Source organism: Poeciliopsis prolifica, unplaced genomic scaffold (assembly GCF_027474105.1).
Source record: "Poeciliopsis prolifica strain line A6 unplaced genomic scaffold, Auburn_PproV2 SCAFFOLD108, whole genome shotgun sequence".
NCBI lineage: Eukaryota > Metazoa > Chordata > Actinopteri > Cyprinodontiformes > Poeciliidae > Poeciliopsis > Poeciliopsis prolifica.
In genome coordinates, this window is record NW_026562483.1 from 270,399 (window position 1) to 288,443 (window position 18,045).

The 18,045-nt window shown below is 40.1% G+C and overlaps 1 protein-coding gene and 1 pseudogene across 1 annotated transcript; one reads left to right on the forward strand and one right to left on the reverse strand.

Annotated features, from left to right (window-relative positions):
• The first annotated feature begins 580 nt into the window (after positions 1-580).
• LOC129354335 (probable E3 SUMO-protein ligase RNF212) lies at positions 581-7,761 on the forward strand. Its single transcript, XM_055023837.1, has 14 exons — positions 581-611; positions 828-953; positions 1,178-1,297; positions 2,915-2,976; positions 3,054-3,128; positions 3,254-3,295; positions 3,484-3,542; positions 3,616-3,675; positions 4,668-4,726; positions 5,583-5,643; positions 5,975-6,017; positions 6,902-6,956; positions 7,210-7,279; positions 7,521-7,761. The coding sequence occupies exons 3-14, from the start codon at positions 1,189-1,191 to the stop codon at positions 7,639-7,641; spliced, it is 816 nt and encodes a 271-aa protein (XP_054879812.1). The 5' UTR covers positions 581-611; positions 828-953; positions 1,178-1,188; the 3' UTR covers positions 7,642-7,761.
• Positions 7,762-13,710: 5,949 nt separating this feature from the next.
• The window catches only part of LOC129354359 (fibroblast growth factor receptor-like 1), a 48,828-nt pseudogene continuing 44,493 nt past the window's right edge, over positions 13,711-18,045 (reverse strand).

Below are 18,045 nucleotides of genomic sequence, written 5' to 3' on the forward strand. Positions count from 1 at the left end.
TTGTAAACTCAAAAGTAACCGCAGAACAAAACCCAACAGAAAATCACGTAAATAAAGTATCCTGATGTTTATCATGGATCCAAAACTTAAAGGGGATTTTTACAAGTTTATTGGGGTCTTTGCAGATAGAAAATAATACATTTCTGCACTCATTACTGCGCTTCGGACACCCCTACTTTAGAATTGCTGAGATTAAAAAAGGTTCCTTTCTTAATTTCACCATCTCATACTTGATGTGAGGAAAAGTTAGTGAATTAAGAAGTTGTCCTCCACCTTTAGTATTAAACACACTTTGTCCAAAGCACCAGGATCACTTGAAGGAAAAGAAGCACACAGCATAATGCAGCCACTGCCATGCTTGCCAGCTGGCTTGAAACGCCTGTCATTCAAACTCGTTCTTAAAATGTCTTGAAGTCCTATCACCAGATCAGACCGCCATGAACAAGTTCAAACACAAATAATTAGAACTTATAAGCCCAGAAATAATGTGGTAACAATAATCGATATAGATTAAATTTGTGTTGGTTGCATGCAAACGTCTGAACTGAACTTCAACAGTCCTTTAAATATTCTTTAAGCTTCTGGTTGGATCCTCACTGCTGCGGCTAACGGTGAGCTAACACGTCTCAAATACAGCGAGACCAAATTTAGAATATTTAACAGCGAAACACCGCGAAACATAAAACACACATTCACTGAACACATTTGATCTAATATTAGCTACTCACCAGAAGGTGGAGGGAAAAGCGTTTTCCAATAAGAATGGTGACAGTTTTAATGAGCTAGCTTCTAACGGACTTCTTAATTATGCTAACGATGCTAATTAGCTTCACTGAGGAGGAAGAAGAAAACGACGAACTTCCTGTTGGATGAAACCAAAAACAGGAAGGATGGAGCAGATAAACTGAAGGATCCAGAGGGTTATTTATCACGAACTGATAAAAACCTCACTGGTAATTAGCCTTAAATATATTACTGATAATTATTTTTGTTGTATTATGTTGTTATGTTAGCCAGCCTTATGCTAACTTAGCATTAGCTTCACCTGAAGCAATCTGAACATTATCTGATTATTTTTAAATGTTCTGCTCTCATTAACGGAGCCTGAAACAATAAGTGCCACGACAAGTAAAAGCAATAACAACGAAAATGATTTTTAATGAATTTTATTCAACAGCAGGTCTTCCAATGTCCTACTGGGTCTGCTGCAACTCCTGCTTTCTTTGCCCGAGTCCTGAGCGCAAACTGGCGGTGACGTCCTGCGGCCATGTCATCTGCAGCGGCTGCTACCAGAAAGGTAGAAACGCCTTCTGCACTCACTCTTCGCTTTTCATGACCAACAGTCTGGGCCAAAGTTTGCATCCTCTTTCAGGCTTTGAATGACTGGTGTCAGCAGTATACTGTAATCCTGGCTGCATTAGGATGAAGACAAGTAGTCAGTTTGGTCACAGAGTCAAAGTTTCTGTGAGTTAAATGAAAGTTTCCAGATGCCAGAACAGTTCCCTAGTGAGAAACATGGCAGTGGATGCATCATGGTGAAGCAGATCAATAAATTACATCTGAAAATACAATCAAAAAACACTTTTCCAGACTGGTCTCGGGAGAATCTGATCAAATGGTTCATATATCCATCTTTAACAGTGATTTCCAGCCATTTAACAAAGACACACAGACAACAACACAACATCTTATATATACAGCTTTAAATAAAAACATTCATCTCTTAACACTCTCCTTATTGTTGTCTTCTTTGTTCATCCTAATGAAAAGGCCTGTCACAGTAAAAGGTTGGACGGTAAAGAAGTTAGAAACAATTTATAAACAATAATATTGTTTCACCATGTTCAAGTTTTACAATAGTAATGCCATAATAATGCAAAAACATATTCTCAAAGAACAAAAACTTTAAATTATAACATTTACACTGTAACTGGAAAACATTTTAAATATTCAAAATAAATAAACAAAACAACAAATATAATGAATTATTTAGTCTCTGAAAGCAAAATTATATTCAAAACAGGTTTAGTAGAGACCAAAGCACCAGACTGAAAACTTTATCGTCCAGTTTTTAAAATGCTGGGTATCACAGTGGCGTTGTAAACTAATAAAATTTCAGTATTTTCCCCTGAGAAACAAAAACTATTCCTGCAGATATGAATTTCTCAGATTACCAGTAATTCTGTCTGTTTTTCTTCCCACCATATCTTCAGCTGTTCTTGTGAGTAAGCCAGTTTCAGCCTCTTATCATTATTGTTTTTAAACTCAATCCTTTGTTAAGCTAACTGTAAGAAACAGTTGTTTACATGTGGCCCTCCAGTGGTCCAGGAACCACAGTTTGAGAAACCCTGAATGAGGCTTGTGGTTTCTAGAGAGCGCAGTTCTCTCTACCAGAGGTTTGAAATAAATATGCATCATTTTATCTTCATAAACTGGAGAAAATCCACAGCAAATTAAACTTTTTTATGGTATTATTTTGTCCCTAAACTTTTGCTAAGAAGCCTAAAAAATTCAGTAAAGTCCTGCTGGCCAGAGTCTGAGCGCACAGCGGCATCTACTGGTCACACAGCAGAACTGCAGAAACACATTTCTACTTGAGATCTGTTCTTGTTTTTGTCTTTTCCTTCATAAACAAATCTTATCATTTGTTTATTTAGGAGAAGAAATATTTCATCTTTTCTCATAAAACATCAAAAACAGGAATCACTGATGGAGCTCCTGCTTATTTCAATCTGATGAACCCAAATGATTGATTTTGGTTCTCTGGGTCTTCCTCAGCATCAGATGTGTCCAAAGAGTGGCTCGGGGGCCATTTGTGGCTGTTGGACTGATTCTGTGCCGCCTGATTCAAATTTAGCACCTCTGATGTAAGAGATGAAGAATGAAAACGAGTCATAAATGTTCTCTCTTCCAGGCAGCCATGGCCGCTGTTTGATATGCAGCAGCCAGTGCCAGGTTTCTCCTCTTTCTGACAAAGTAAGATCATTTTATTCCCACACAGATTCGTGTTTCTGCTGTTTTCACCTTCAGGTTTCATGTGTTCATGTTTCCAGAGCAGCTCAGACGTGAAGGCTTTGTTTTCTGACGTCGGCGTTGTGGCAACCAGACATCTGACAGAGATCAGCAAAGTTTGCATAGTTCCACATTTATTACGAACTGTCCGGTGATAACTGTCTCTAGATGTGTTTAATTCAATTATTTCAGGTTATTCTTGCAGATTTCACATTGTTTTCTTCCAGGTTGTGGCGTTCAGGCCCGACATCAGAAGAGGTTGCTCAACTACTACAAGCAAAAGGTGAGAGACTTTGTCACTTTACAGCCAACAGATAGTCGTTAGGTAAATAACCCACTGCTTAATTTCTGAAAAGTGTGGTGTGCATTTGTTTTTAGCCTCTTCCCATCAGCTTTAAACATTTACAGACTTTATTTTTTTCTTGTGATGATCAAAAACTGATAATTCTGCCGTTTTGCTGCGTTTTACAGAATCATAAACTAGAAGACATGTTGGTCACTTTAAAGCAAGAAATGCAGCAGATGGGGAAGTTAGTAAAAACTGCAGCTTCGTGGACCAGATTGAAGTTTTCAGATGTTTAATTTCCTGTTTTGTTTTTAAAGGAAGCTGAATGATCAGAGGACTTACATTGCTAAGCTGGAAAACTCTCTCCAGCACCACAGGTCAGCTGGCTCGTTTAATCCAGAGTTATTATGCAGATTATCAACGTTACTGTCAATCCTGAGGCAGGAGCAAGCAAAGTTAAAATGGCCCAAAATTATACTTTAGCTTATTTATGTTTTCAGCAACAAATAGGTTCTCACAAAGAAAGAAGTGTGATTATATTCTCAGCAGCAAAAAATAAGCAAAGTTTCATGAATGAATGAAAATCAGATTAGGTGCAGGAATCCTGATTTTCAGAATTTAAAAAGATAATCTCTTTATCTTTTATTCTGATAATATTTACTGTAAGAAGATTTTTGTCTTGATTGAAAGTGAAAATTCTCCTGAGCTGCTGGAGCCACAAATCCTGCTAAATATTTAGTCATGTTAATAACATTTTTATGTAGATATTCAGACATATTGTTTCATTTTTTTAAACTCGTTTCCTACAATAAAAATCTAGAAATCTATCCAACTTAGCTGCACATTTTCATGAAGGTGGGTTTGTTTTTAATAACTATGCAGTATTTATTTTATTTTCTGTATATTGGACATTTCTTCTTAATGTTCAGTTTTCTTACTTTTATTAATCCACCTGCTTTCTTCTGTTACTTTTCTACTTTTATACCTGAATATTCCCAAGATGTTTTCATTATTTCTGTTATATTTGCCATCTATTTGATGAAAACTTCTGCTCTGTTCAGTAAAATCTTTATTTCCCTCAGTCTGAAAATATAAATGCAGTGAAATACACTTCACGCTCCACTAGATGGCGCAATTGACTCAGTCACACCTGAACCGTTTCAGTCAACAGGCATCAACAAAAACTGGATCATACAGAAATACTTTCAGCTGCAAATAAAAGCAAAATATCAGGATAGTTTTAAAGTTTTAGACGGTTTTTAAAGTATTTTGCATTTTGCAGTGGAAAGTTTACACCTAAACTGCCTTTTATTGGATTCAAATCAATAATTGTGCGGTTCAATAAAATAAATATTTTGTGTTTCTGCAGTTTAAAAGCTCCGTCTCCAGTCAGCAGCAGTCCTCACGGCCCGCATGGAAGCAAATCAGGTGAACGTTGCTACATAAACACTAACACATTAAAACGTCGTAATAGAAAAATGTGTTTGGACAAAACAAAACAGCATAAAGTTTTAATCATCTTATCCATCACCAACCGGGCAGAACTCTGTGCTTAGAGGAGAAAAACTCAACAACTCGCTTCTTTTCAACGCTTATTAAGAGAAACCGAATTTATTTTCACCTGAAAATGATCAAAATAACCCAAATAAAATACATGCAGTGAAGTTTAAGGAGTGTGGATAGTTTAGCACTTTAATTGGCCTGTTGGGGTTTGAAAACGAACCAAATGCAGGAAGCAACAATAAATACTGAACAAAATATGGCAAGACATAAACGGATATAAATAAATGAGGAAAAGATGGAGAAAACCCAAACATCGTTGTTTTTCTCCACCTCGTTATTTATTATTCTGGCTCCCTCGACGCTGCCTCAACGTTAGCATCCACTAGCATACTGATGCTAATCTTAGCATATGGACGAAGATTAGCATTTTAGCTTTTACGCTATTGTTTCCATACAACACGGACTTTGGGTCAACATGCTAATGTAGCCCTCATTGCTAATGTTAGCTTGATAGATGAACTTAGCATTTTATCCAAATTTGATTTATAAGCTAAACTTAAACTAAATAGATAAAGTCAGTATTAAGCAACATGCTAGTGATAGCTCCCACATTAAGCTAACATTAGCACCTTAACTTTAGCATTTTTCTAAATATAAAACACTTGACCTGACAGACGTAAACTTTATATTTTTAGTGTAAATTATTGACGCTTTAATGCTCAAAACCTCTGATTTTAATCTGTTTAATCTATTTTCTGTCTGATTTTTTGTTTGCATCTAGTGCTTCAGATTCCATACGAGTCTCCCGTGTTCCTCCCATGTCACGCTTCAGCAACCAACATGTGAGTGTTTCTGTCTCCATGTCTGACAGAAAACCTCATGTTTCATGTCTGATAGTTAGAACTGGTGTTTCATTAGTGTCAGTACAATAAGAATCATTTCTACACATGTGAAACAAAAGGTGGTAACTTTCAGCGTGAACAGCGTTCTGCTTCGCTCCACTGATCAGCTTTGAGTTTCAGGGTTTCTCACTTTGAGCAGAATAAAAGTTGCTTTTGCTGAGAGCTTGTGGTTAAAGGAAGCGGTGATGGCGGCGGTGATGGCGGCGGTGATGGCGGCGGCGGCGTGGCGTTCAGCCGCTGAACTAATGAAGTGTGCCTTCCTGTGTGGCAGCAGCCAAAGCCTGGAGCTGGATGGAAGGAGTCTGTTCAGGAAAGTGGGTGTCTTTACTTTATGTCCTAGTTAAAGTCCATCTCCTCGGGCAGGGTGTCCAAACTTTATGACATGTGGGGGGAAAAAATCAATCAGGCTAAAAAACCAACCTAAAATAGAGCAAATAAATTATCCTGATATTTTCTGTAAATCCAGAACTTCATGATAGCAGAAGGAGGAAATTTCCATCAAAAATTCAGACATTTTGTGATTCATCTCAGAAATTTTATAAAAAACTTTACATTTTCAAAAGAAAACCTTCAACATTTGAAAACTCTCGGATTTCAATGTTTTTTCTAGAAAATTTCTGATATTAATTTAAATTTTGGATTTTTTTTTCAACAAATTTCCTTGTTTTTCTGGAAAGTTTATGAGATTATGCTCAAAATTTCTCTTTTTTTTTGGCGGAAATGTGCTACTTTTCCTTTCCTGCCCTGAGATGCTGCAGCAGATTTTGCTGTATTAAAAGAAAAACATCTGGTTTCCAGTTTCCAGATGTTCAGTGATAAAAACAAGATTTGTGTGATTTTGTTTCCAAATATTTGCTATTTATCAAAGTTTAAGAAAGAATAAAAGCTGATATTGTTGCAGAAGTTGTGTTTTCAGTAAAAGTCTCTGGAAAAACTTTGTTTTGTTAAAATGTGGTTATAAAACCATGAGTACTTTCTGTTGTACTTTACATTTTCCTATGTAAAGAAATATGTTGGTAACAATTTTTCCAGATTACAAATTAAAAGTCTCCATCTGCAGCTGCGGGCCAAATTTGCACCAGTTTTGAATCGCGGTTGGGGGCCACACAGAATCAGTCTGAGGGCCACAGATGGCCCCTGAGCCGCTCTTTGGACACCGCTGCCTTAGCTTTATAACGATTGTGTGACTCTGCTTCAGCCCATTTCTGCGCCCAGACTGTCGGTGATGAAGGCGCTGCCAGAGGGACGATCAGGTGAGTCCAACACGCCGAACAGCTGAACGCGATCTGGGTCAGACCCAACACAACACCGCTGAGTCAGCACTTCTGCAAAATTCAGTTTAGTGGAGGGATTTTTAGGTTTTAACGCCTCTCTTCCTAAAAACACTGACATTAATTTCCAACTACTAAATTAACACCATCGTTCCTTCATGATGTCTCAGACAGCTGAAGAATCAATGTGTTGTTTTTCTCCATGAACTGTGGATTTCTCTGGTGTTTCGTTCAGAACTGGCCACCCACAGGTCCTACAGCCAGAACCCACTGACCTCCCACTCTGCTCACTCAGCCACCGTCAGGTGAAACGCTTTACCCTCATCTCCACCGTTATCACTTCAGATAATTACAAAATATATCCTGATGTTTAAGGTCGGACTATTGAAACCTGCTTTTTGAGCCTTATAAGACGTTTCAGCAGATAAACCGATATTTTTCTGAAGCATGTTGCATCTTGTATGTGGTATTAATTCTTTGTGCTTCTGAAAAATGAGGAATTGGTTGTAAATTCAGAGTAACAGGATGGTTCCTGTTGTTTTCCAGCCGTTTTTCTCCCTCCACTCCAGAGTCGTACGGTCAGAGTTCAGCCTGGAAGTCGCCCCAACTCAAAGCTTTGTCCTCCTTCAGGCGCTCTGCGTCCTTCCTGGGGTTTCCCCCTCCTTAACGCTGCTGCTTGGAGGACTGATGAGGCACATGAAGGTGTTAAATGTGCAGCTTCAACAGGCAATGAGAGACAAACTGCTCTTTTCTGTCAAACTGTAAATGAAATAAATTGGTGAACGAGTTCAGCGTGTTTGAGTCAAATGGCTGCAGCAGCTCTTTTGTTTCTGCTTTTCAACTTTAAATCTGCAATCTAAACATTCATCCATCGGCAGGAAGTGAAGATGAACACACTGAGACAGTTAGCGTTAGCTTCTGCTGATTATTTTACGTGCTGATCAGACTAGCATTAGCATTTTCAAGAAAAGTTATGTTTAGCGTTAGCCTCCAATAAAATAGTGGTTTAGTGTTAGCTTCAGCAAATATTTTTGTTTTTACTTATTGTTATTTTCTGAATTTTTTAATGTCTAGCAGTTTAGCATTAGCTCCTGATCATATTTTAGTGTTAGCAGCACTAATGTTCTTGTTTAGCAAACTAGAGTTAGTGAAGCTAAGCTTTGAGTTAGCTGTGCTCACCACTGGCAGTAACTGATCTTAGTCCAAACATTTAATCTGTATGAAAGCCACAGCAGCCATTTGTAAAATGTTCCCCAGGAAAAGGAAACGTTTGATTTGTGCAGGGTGTGAAGGATCATCACATGACCAACAGCCACGTGGCCGTCATGAAAAATGTCAAAATGATCAGGAAATATGATTTCTGAGACCAATTATGTCCCATCTGACACCAGAAGTATTCATCGATGATAAATATTGGTCAATTTAATGCAAAGAAACATTTTCCTTGATGGCCACGGCCGCCATCTTGAATTGTTCGGTGACTTTTAAACTGATTTGTGGCCCTGGGAGTTTTTTACTTCTGAAAACTCTTTAAATTAAGCAGCAGCTTTTGCTTCATGTTTGTGGGATGTTTGGGTTTGGAACCGTTTCATCTGCAAACTGAGCTGGAATTGATGCTGCAGTAACTGACATCCCTCATCCTGTCTGGAGGGATCCGTCTGAGGCGTCAGCCGCAGTCCAGGCGTCCCGGATGCGTTTCGCCAACTTGTCATTTCACCTCAAAGCTGTTACAAACAGCTGCAGGTGAAGACAAAGGGAGGCATCCACTCAGAAACCGGATATCACCTGAAGTCACGGCGGCTCGGAAAGCCTCGGCGGCCCGATGTGTTCGGGCAGGTCGGTTCCTCCTGGTCGGTTCCTCCTGAGCGGCCCGCCGCGGTCGGCGCCATTGTCCCGCTGTCAGGCTGCTGAATGACGCCTATTGAAGGCGGCTCAGGTGCGGCTGTGTGTGTTCTGGAGCGGCGCACGCAACGTTCAGCCTGTTGCTGCTCTCAGGTGGGGAGGGCTGGTGCTGATCCTCCTCCAGTGACGTCTGAACCCGGTTCCTGACTGAAGGGACAGGCGGCTGAGCCTCAGATCTGCTTTCCACTGAACAGCAAAACATTGAAATTACTACAATAAAGTCATTTTATGGACACTGTAATTTGAAAAAATTATTTTTCAACAAAACGTTTTGGCTTATTTTGCAAAACTACAATTGAAGTTTTGCAAATTAATTTCCATTGTTATTTGCTTCACACAAATTATGTGATTAACTACAGGAAGTTACTACTGTTAGAAACCACAAAGAGACGGCCGGAAGTGGATAGAGGAAGACGGTGCAGCATGTTTTTAATGACGTAATGCCTGAACAAATGTGATTTTAGTTGCATTTCTTATTTCACACTGCAATTGTGGAATTGTGTTTTTTCAACATTAGCTGAATATTGACAAAGTTTTGCTCACATTTGTAAAAGATAAAAACTCACTGCTAATGTGCCACAAAGAGTGCAGATGTTAAAATCAGCGTAATCTTTTCCTCATGTTGGTAATAAAGAATAACAGGTTTTAAACTTTCTCTCCTGCCTCACATGCGTCGCTGCAGGCCGTACAAATGAGCTCTGCTACTTCAGAGAGCTAAAGCAAACTGCTCTGATGTCAGCCGTAATTATTCAGCAGCGTGTTCCCACAGACTGTCCTCTGCTGTTCGCCTCTGTGTGTGTGTGTGTGTGTGTGTGTGTGTGTGTGTGTGTGTGTGTGTGTGTGTGTGTGTGTGTGTGTGTGTGTGTGTGTGTGTGTGTGTGTGTGTGCGAGGGGAGAAAGAAGCCTCCCTTTTAATCTCATCCAGACTTCACACTTTGTCGCTCTGCGTTCAGCCTCGTACCTCTGGAGGTGTAATCCCCTCCGGCAGGACATGACACGAACTAAATGATTTCACACTGGAGCTATTTGTCTGTTAGCGGCTGCAGCCTGAGCCGACGGCGTCATTTGGGATCTTCATCACGTATGCAGTTTAACACAAAGTGATGATGATGTTTAAACTTCAGATTTACTTCATAATGTTGGTTTAAAGTAAACCATTAAAATAATGTCAATTCTTTCCAGTTGAGTTCAAAGTGATTTCAGTTTCAATCTATCGGTGAGCGAAAGATCCTCCTGATCTGCTCCAGTCTTCTTAAAGGGCCAGTATCATGTAAAATGAACTTTGTTTTCAGCCTTCCATCATGTTCTAAAGTTTTTTCCTCATTTTGCTGGTGGCCCTAGCCCCGCCTTCCCGGCGCAGCTCCTCCCCACTCAGCTCCTTCAGACTAGCCAGCAGCAGGCTCAACATTTTCCATTGCAAGAAAATTGTTTCGAAAATAATTTTACTCTGATTACAAATAAAAGCCTCAATCTGCAAACATTTAATCTCAACATTAATCTCACATTTTCCAACCTTGCAGAACAAAACAGTTAAATCTCTTTCTGCATGTTCCAACACGTCGTTTCAAAATGGAGGCTGATGGTCGAATCTTTCTGTTTTTTTAAATAGATTTCGAATGAAATGCGAATGAGAATCTTCTAATGTGAATTGATTTTGGCTCATCAGGAAAATTAGTGACACATTTCTACTGTTGCAGTTAAACGACAACAGCTGAATACATTGAAACGCTAATTTCCACTGCAGAAACACAAAACCCTCCTGAGTATTTTGGTCCGATTTCTAGTGCAAGTATCTTAGTACAGTTTAAGACAAAACCTACAGAGAAATAACTTTTCATCTAAGCTTCATTTTCTACATCCAATAACCAGAAACAACTTGAGGAAAAGGGAAATGTTTGTTTACTTCTTATTGTTGACAGAACAAACAGATTATTTTGTTGATATATTTAAAGATAACGGAGCTTCAACCTGAGCTTTTCTTTTTCTTTCCAGTCATTTCAAGCTGGGACTCTGTGTTCCCATTTATCCTCTGGCAGAATGATTTCTATGTGAAAAGAGCAAATAAAGTAATTAGCTCTAGCAGAAACACTTTGTGTTCACACTTAACAAGTCCAAGTCAAAGTAATAAAACTATTGACTGCAACAAGAGGATGCAGCTGCAGTTTAATTTGACTTTAACTGCAGCGCTTCTGTGAAGACTCAGAGAACAAACAGCAACTCCATGAAACTCGGTGATGGCAGCATCATGCTGTGGTGACCATGATGTTCGAAGTATCAACAATCATCTTCAAGGGAAAGCATGTTGCCTGAAGGCTGACTCCCTCAGGAAGCAAACATCACTGCAAAATCTCAAATTAGCCAAAATGCTAACGTTAGCCTGGAAAAACCAGCATGTCCAGTTATATTGACTTCATTCATTGAGTAGCTTAAACTCAATGATCATCATTGTTTATTAGAGACCTCAGTTTTGGCCAATGAGGCAAAAAGTCTGGACTCCCAGTGTTGAACAGCCTAAAAATTTAATTATATTGTTTAGAGACCAAACTTTAAATTCTGATGAGCCTTTAACTGGATGGCATTTTCAACACTAGAACGTTTCTTAAACACTTTAAACGCTGCCTGCTGCCAAAGTGTACATTTATTTGATAATGAACATGATCCAACATGGCCGCCAACATGGCCGCCACTTCCTCCCACCCAGAGCCAAAGCTGGCGGCGGATCGGAGGCTGAGAGGCGGGAGGCTGGATGGAGGCCGCTGGAGGCTGGAGGCCGCTGGAGGCGGCGCTTCCTTCCGCTCAGCCGCGTCTCTTTGTTCCTCCTCATCCCGCTGGAAGCCGCAGCTCCGCTTTGAGTTTTTGTCTCGGAGGTTTTAATGGTGGAGAGGAATGTAAACACAGCAGCAGGTGTGTCTGCTGTCTGAGCGCATGGGCGTGTGTGTCAGTGTGTGTGTGTCAGTGTGTGTGTGTCAGTGTGTGTAAGTGTGTGTGTCAGTGTGCGTGTGTGTCAGTGTGTGTGTGTGTCAGTGTGTGTGTGTGTGTGTCAGTGTGTGTAAGTGTGTGTGTCAGTGTGTGTATGTGTGTGTCAGTGTGTGTAGTGTGTGTGTGTCAGTGTGTGTGTGTGTGTCAGTGTGCGTGTGTGTCAGTGTGTGTGTGTGTGTCAGTGTGTGTGTGTGTGTGTCAGTGTGTGTGTCAGTGTGTGTGTGTGTCAGTGTGTGTGTGTGTCAGTGTGTGTGTGTGTGTGTGTCAGTGTGTGTGTGTGTCAGTGTGTGTGTGTGTGTGTCAGTGTGTGTGTGTGTCTTTCATGGTCATTGACTCATTTCACCTGGATTCTCCTTTAAAAGGTTCTCTCATGCAGCTGCTGTTGACTCAGACGTGCAGGAATCCAGACACGTAAATATCGATTTGTGCTTTGAAATTGATCAATGCTTTCAATACTTCAGTAATGTGACAAAACGCATCTTAAGAGAGGAGTTCAATTATTAAGATATTTCCTGAAAGAGACGTTTTTGTGGGAACTACTTTTTCTGCTTAAATGAGTTACAAAATAATTCGCCTCATAAAAACACGTTCATTAAAAAAAGTCACGTTTTGTGCCGTGATGACGCATTTCCTTCTGCTGCGATAAAAACCTTTTCAGCGTCATGGAGTCACGTGATCAAAAACGTGGTGAAAATGACGAAGACAACAGAAGGAAGCGGTATTTTAATGATTTTTTTATGATTATTATTATTTTGGAAACAAACTTTTCTTTATTTTAAAACCCAAAAATAGAAATAGATACTGATCAGAAATTAATTCTGCTGATATCCGGGGTTCTGGTCGGTTTTATTCAGCCAGAAGTTTCAGAATCCTGGTCCACAGGGAGAACCTGAAGGCAGCAGCAGATCAGCTGATTGGCTCCTCCATGATGACGTCACACTGATCGTAAAACATTTCCCTGTTTCATATTATTTTTAATGGATTTTAATGACTTTTAATTACATTTCCTATTGATTGGAGACAAAGCAATTTTTTCCCCAATAGTTAATATCAAAGTTTTTCAGACATTTGTAAAAATATGTAATTTTTAAAAAAATTGTTCTCAAACAATTACTATAATTACTATCATTAGTATTTTTTTTTGTTTGCAACATCATTTTGTACGACTGCCTATAGAAACATTAATATTGTTTATGGATTAACAGATTTACCAGGTGTTGGACCGGCGCTGAGAACCGGGTCAGAAATCACAATCAAACTTTTGGGACTGAAGGTAACGACCAGAGACCACTGCTCTGGTTTGTCTCCGACATGTTCACCCTGTTGACCTCTGACCTCTGGCCATGTTCTGCTGTCCAGCCAGTCGAGCGGTGACCTCATCCCAGCTTTCAGCGCGTCGCCTCTTCCTCCTGGTTTTCCTCATCATCCTCAGTCAGACGCTGAGAATCAGGAAATAAAAACCAGCCAGACTGAAAACAGACGACTTTTATTTTATTTTATTCCAATTTTCCTCCTTTTTCTTTTAGTTCTTTTCTCTATATTTTTTTTATTTTTTCTTCTCTTTTTTGAAATTGTTTCTCTTCTTCTTGCCCTTTCCCAACCTGTTTTCTTTTTCTCATTTTTCTTTGTAATTTTCCATTTTCTCCTCTTTTCTTTTCGGCCCTGTGTTTCCAGATCAACTCGCTCCGTGTCGTATCCACGTTTCACATCTGGACAAAGTATTTTTCCTTCTGGTCCGTTTTTTCCAGCCTGTCGCTCATTTTGTTGAACATTTTAAATAAAAACAGGAATATTCAGATTTTAGCTGTATTTGTTTGATCAGACTTGAGACAAAAACATCCTGAAATAATTCATGCAGTTTTGAAAAAATGCAACATGATTTCATGTTTTAATGGCACCAACAACATGATTATAACAATACAGGAAACAGTTTTTAATCTAAACTACCAACATCTGTACAGGATTGTCATTATGAAGATAATCAATAAAACTTGTATATTTTCACAGCACATATACATTATCTTACAATATCATGATTGTAGCTTTTGCTACGTAGCTTCCATTATGACTAACACAGAATCCATTCATGCAGGAATAATGCCCAGTTATACGGAAAATAACAGCAAATAAATTAAAAACACACTTTCCTTTTTTCAGTATTTTTTATCCCAATGCTAAAACTTCTGAACGGTTTAAAGAAATATAAAGTAGATGTATAATATTAATGATATTTCATGTACATTAGTGGTCGGTTCACATAAACACAGTTTGCAACATGATGGGAAAACTATTGATTTATTCATGAATAGAAAATGAAAATGATCCTGATAATCGATTTTTCTTTAAATAAAAACAGAAACATCCCACAGGAAAAGAAATTTAACTTGTAATGCAGTCAAAGACTTTATTATTCACTAAATGGTTTTAAATGGCAGCAAAGATGGATAAATTAATTCACAGCAACTGCAGAGATGCTGATAACATATTAGGGATAACATACAAACAACAGCACTATATGCAATATTTATAAAAATATATATTTTTACATGATCCTTCTTTATTGTGAAGATCTGTGCAAAAACCTGAAGGTACCGGACGATTTCCTCTGAGTTCACAGCAAAACATTTTTCAGATTTTTCTGGAGAAATTTCCCCTGAATCAAAGCCGGTCGCATCGTTTAAAATGCAAAATTATTATTATTATTAAGAGCCAAAAACACCTAAACGTGATACATAAATACATGTTTATTGAAGTGGTTGAATAAAAAACATGTTGACTGAAATGTACTTTAAAAACATTGAATTTTTCAGGTTTTCTGCATTTTGTTTCAGTGGGCGGGGCTTACACTGCGTTAGAGAAGCTGATTGGATGGCAGTTCAGCCGTTGTTTAATTTAATTTAATGTTTAAAATAATTGATCAGTATTAATCTAATAATACCGTTAAATTATTAAACGCTAATCAACTGAAAACTGACAATTTCAGTCAATAAATTTTAATTAATATGGAAAATATTGAATTGAATTTTTTTTAATGCATTTATTTGAATTTTGTTTAAAACAATAATTAAACATGAAATAAATATTATTTTAATGAACTATGGGAGCTTTAACTTATCACATGATGTTTCACACAACAGGAATATTTTTGACAAATTGTCTTTTGTTCATATATTTATTGTTTATTGAAATTTAATCTATGGCATGTTTCCATGTAAAATGTTTATTTATTAGATAATGATTATTTTGGACACGAAACGTTTAAACTGCTTTATTTTGAACATAAACTCAATTATTTGTTTTCACTGAAGCAGAACTTTAAGGTTTAATTTCACTTTAAACAAAGTTAGCTAACGATGCTAAAACGTTTCCCTGTTTAAATGTAACTGATGACATCATCACCTCAGCTCAGGAAGTGACATCACTCATCGGTTCGTTTTGGCTCAGCTACGTTTCGCCTGAGAATGAATCCATAGAAAAGTTTTCCTCCATCGTCTCCACAGGAAGATGAGAGTGAAACTCAAAGGAAACATTTTTCACACATCAGGATCTGGAAACATGAAATCTTCAATTCATATCAATTTATTTCCATTTTTCTCATCAAATCTCAATAAAAAACAAGATATTTGTAACTTTGAACAATGCAGAAGAAATCCAAACTGTGAGAAAACTTGAAGGAGTTTTTATGTCTGTTTTAAAAGTTAACTACTATAAAGGTTACAGTTAACTTTAAATACTTTAACCTTTAAAGTATTTAAAGTTAACCTTAAACTCCTCAGATAAACAATCTGGTGAAACTTTGCAATGTCAAAAACTCTTTTTTATTAAGATGTTATGAGAAAACTCAACAGAAAATGGAAATAAAATTATTTCAGCAGTTTTACAGTTTAAAAATCTGAAAAGTGTGGCATGTATATGTTTTCAATTCACAAAGAATAAGTCCAAAAGAAGTCAAACATTTTGTATCTGTATTTTTAAAGTTAATGAACTGAAAACACTTTTGCAGTTTGAGGCTCCAGAGCCGCTGCTGCTGCTGCTGCAGCCGCTGCTGCTGCAGCCGCTGCTGCCGCTGCCGCTGCTGCTGCAGCTGCGACTCGGTTCTGGAGGTCCGCATGAACCGGGTCAGACTTTGGTTGAAGCGAAGGACTTTCTGTCTCTACCTGCTGCAGTTCGTGGCGCGCTGTTAGCTGCGCCTGCTAACACTGGTAGTGAATGTGCTGGTGCACCTTGCCGTTGACGTGTGAGTGTGTGTGTGTGTGTATGTCCGTGTAGACCTTGGGGTAGAGCTTCGGCGCCAGCAGCTGCTGATGCGCCGCCGCGTATTCCTCGTACGTCAGCGAGTCTTTGTCGGAGCCTGCGGGCGGCGCCGCGGGGGGCGGCGGCGGGCCGGACCGGTCCCGGCGGCGCGGCGGGCGGCGCGGAGGAGGCGGAGCCGCTGCAGCTGCGTTTCGATTGGTAGAACCAGAGGAGGGCGGTGCCCAGGACGAAGGCCACGCCTGCCGGGACGCCGATGATGACGGGCCAGGGCAGGCCGGGGGGCGTCACCATGGGAACGGAGCTGGGCTGGGACTTCCTGTCTGCAGTGCAGAAACAGGGAATTTATTTTAATAAATGGAAAACCGGACGGAACCATGGAAAAGTTTTAAATCAAGAAAATTCCAGGTTTTCCTTTAAATGATTCAAAATTTACATAAAAAATGAGATTAAAATCCCTTTGAAACAATCAATGTATGAAACGTTGAAAGTATTCCATCAGAGGTCAGAGGTCAGCGGGATGGATGAGCAGATGGATGGGCAGACAGTTCATCCATCCCGCCTCTCTGACTCCTGACCTCTGACCTGGCAGCACGGTGAGGTAGGCGCTCCTGAAGCTGTAGCCCTTGCTGTTGGCGCCCAGGCAGATGTAAACGCCGGCGTCGTCCTGCTGGGCCCGGCTGATCAGCAGCTTGTTCAGGTACGACCCGTCGGGTCGGGACCAGACCTCCCCGGTGGGCAGAACCACGAAGCGCTGGTCCCCGGCCTGCGGGTGGAGAGCAGGGGTCAGAACCAGAACCACAGCGAGCCTGTGTGTGCGCGGCGTGACCTCTGACCTCTATGGTGGAGTTGAAGCGGGCCTCGTCTCCGGGTTCGACCCGTTTCAGCCACTGGATGACCGGCTTCACGTCGCTGCGGACCTTACACTGGAAGGACGTGGTTCCGCCGTAGTCCACGGTTGTGTTGACCGGGTGGGTTCCGGTCAGAACCGGCTTGGAGATGGTCCGCTCTGGAGACACACCGAGACCGTGAGCAACACCACCGGGCTTTGACTAGGCCTTGCTCTCAGATAAACATCGCTGACATGTTTGTTTTGGTTTTTGCCATTGGATATCAAGATTTATGAAGTACATTATAAATAAAATTTATTATTGTGATAAAATTGCTATTTTGCCCCTATTTTCCAGTAATACAATGGTTATGAATAATGTTCTCAAATCTCAAAGATCAATAAACTTTAAATTCTAATAAATACAACAAATAAAATGAATTATTTGGTCTCTTTCATCAAAAGGTTTAGTTGAGAACAACAAAACCTTTTACATCTTTATTTTTAATCAGTTTTAATTTTGGAAACTTGACACTGCTGCTGCGCAAGTTACTCAACCGGATTCAGGCTGAAGCGGACCGGATTCGGGTTGAAGCGGACTGGATTCGGGTTGAAGCGGACCGGATTCGGGTTGAAGCGGACTGGAGTCAGGTTGAAGCGGATTGGAGTCGGGTTGAAGCGGACTGGAGTCAGGTTGAAGCGAACTGGATTCAGGTTGAAGCGGATTGGAGTCGGGTTGAAGCGGACTGGAGTCGGGTTGAAGCGGACTGGAGTCGGGTTGAAGCCGACTGGATTCAGGTTGAAGCGGACCGGATTCTGGTTTAAGCGGACCGGATTCGGGTTGAAGCAGACTGGATTCAGGTTGAAGCGGACTGGAGTCGGGTTGAAGCGGACTGGATTCAGGTTGAAGCGGACCGGATTCGGGTTGAAGCGGACTGGATTCAGGTTGAAGCGGACTGGATTCAGGTTGAAGCGGACTGGAGTCGGGTTGAAGCGGACTGGAGTCGGGTTGAAGCGGACTGGATTCAGGTTGAAGCGGACCGGATTCGGGTTGAAGCGGACTGGATTCAGGTTGAAGCAGACTGGATTCGGGCTGAAGCGAACTGGATT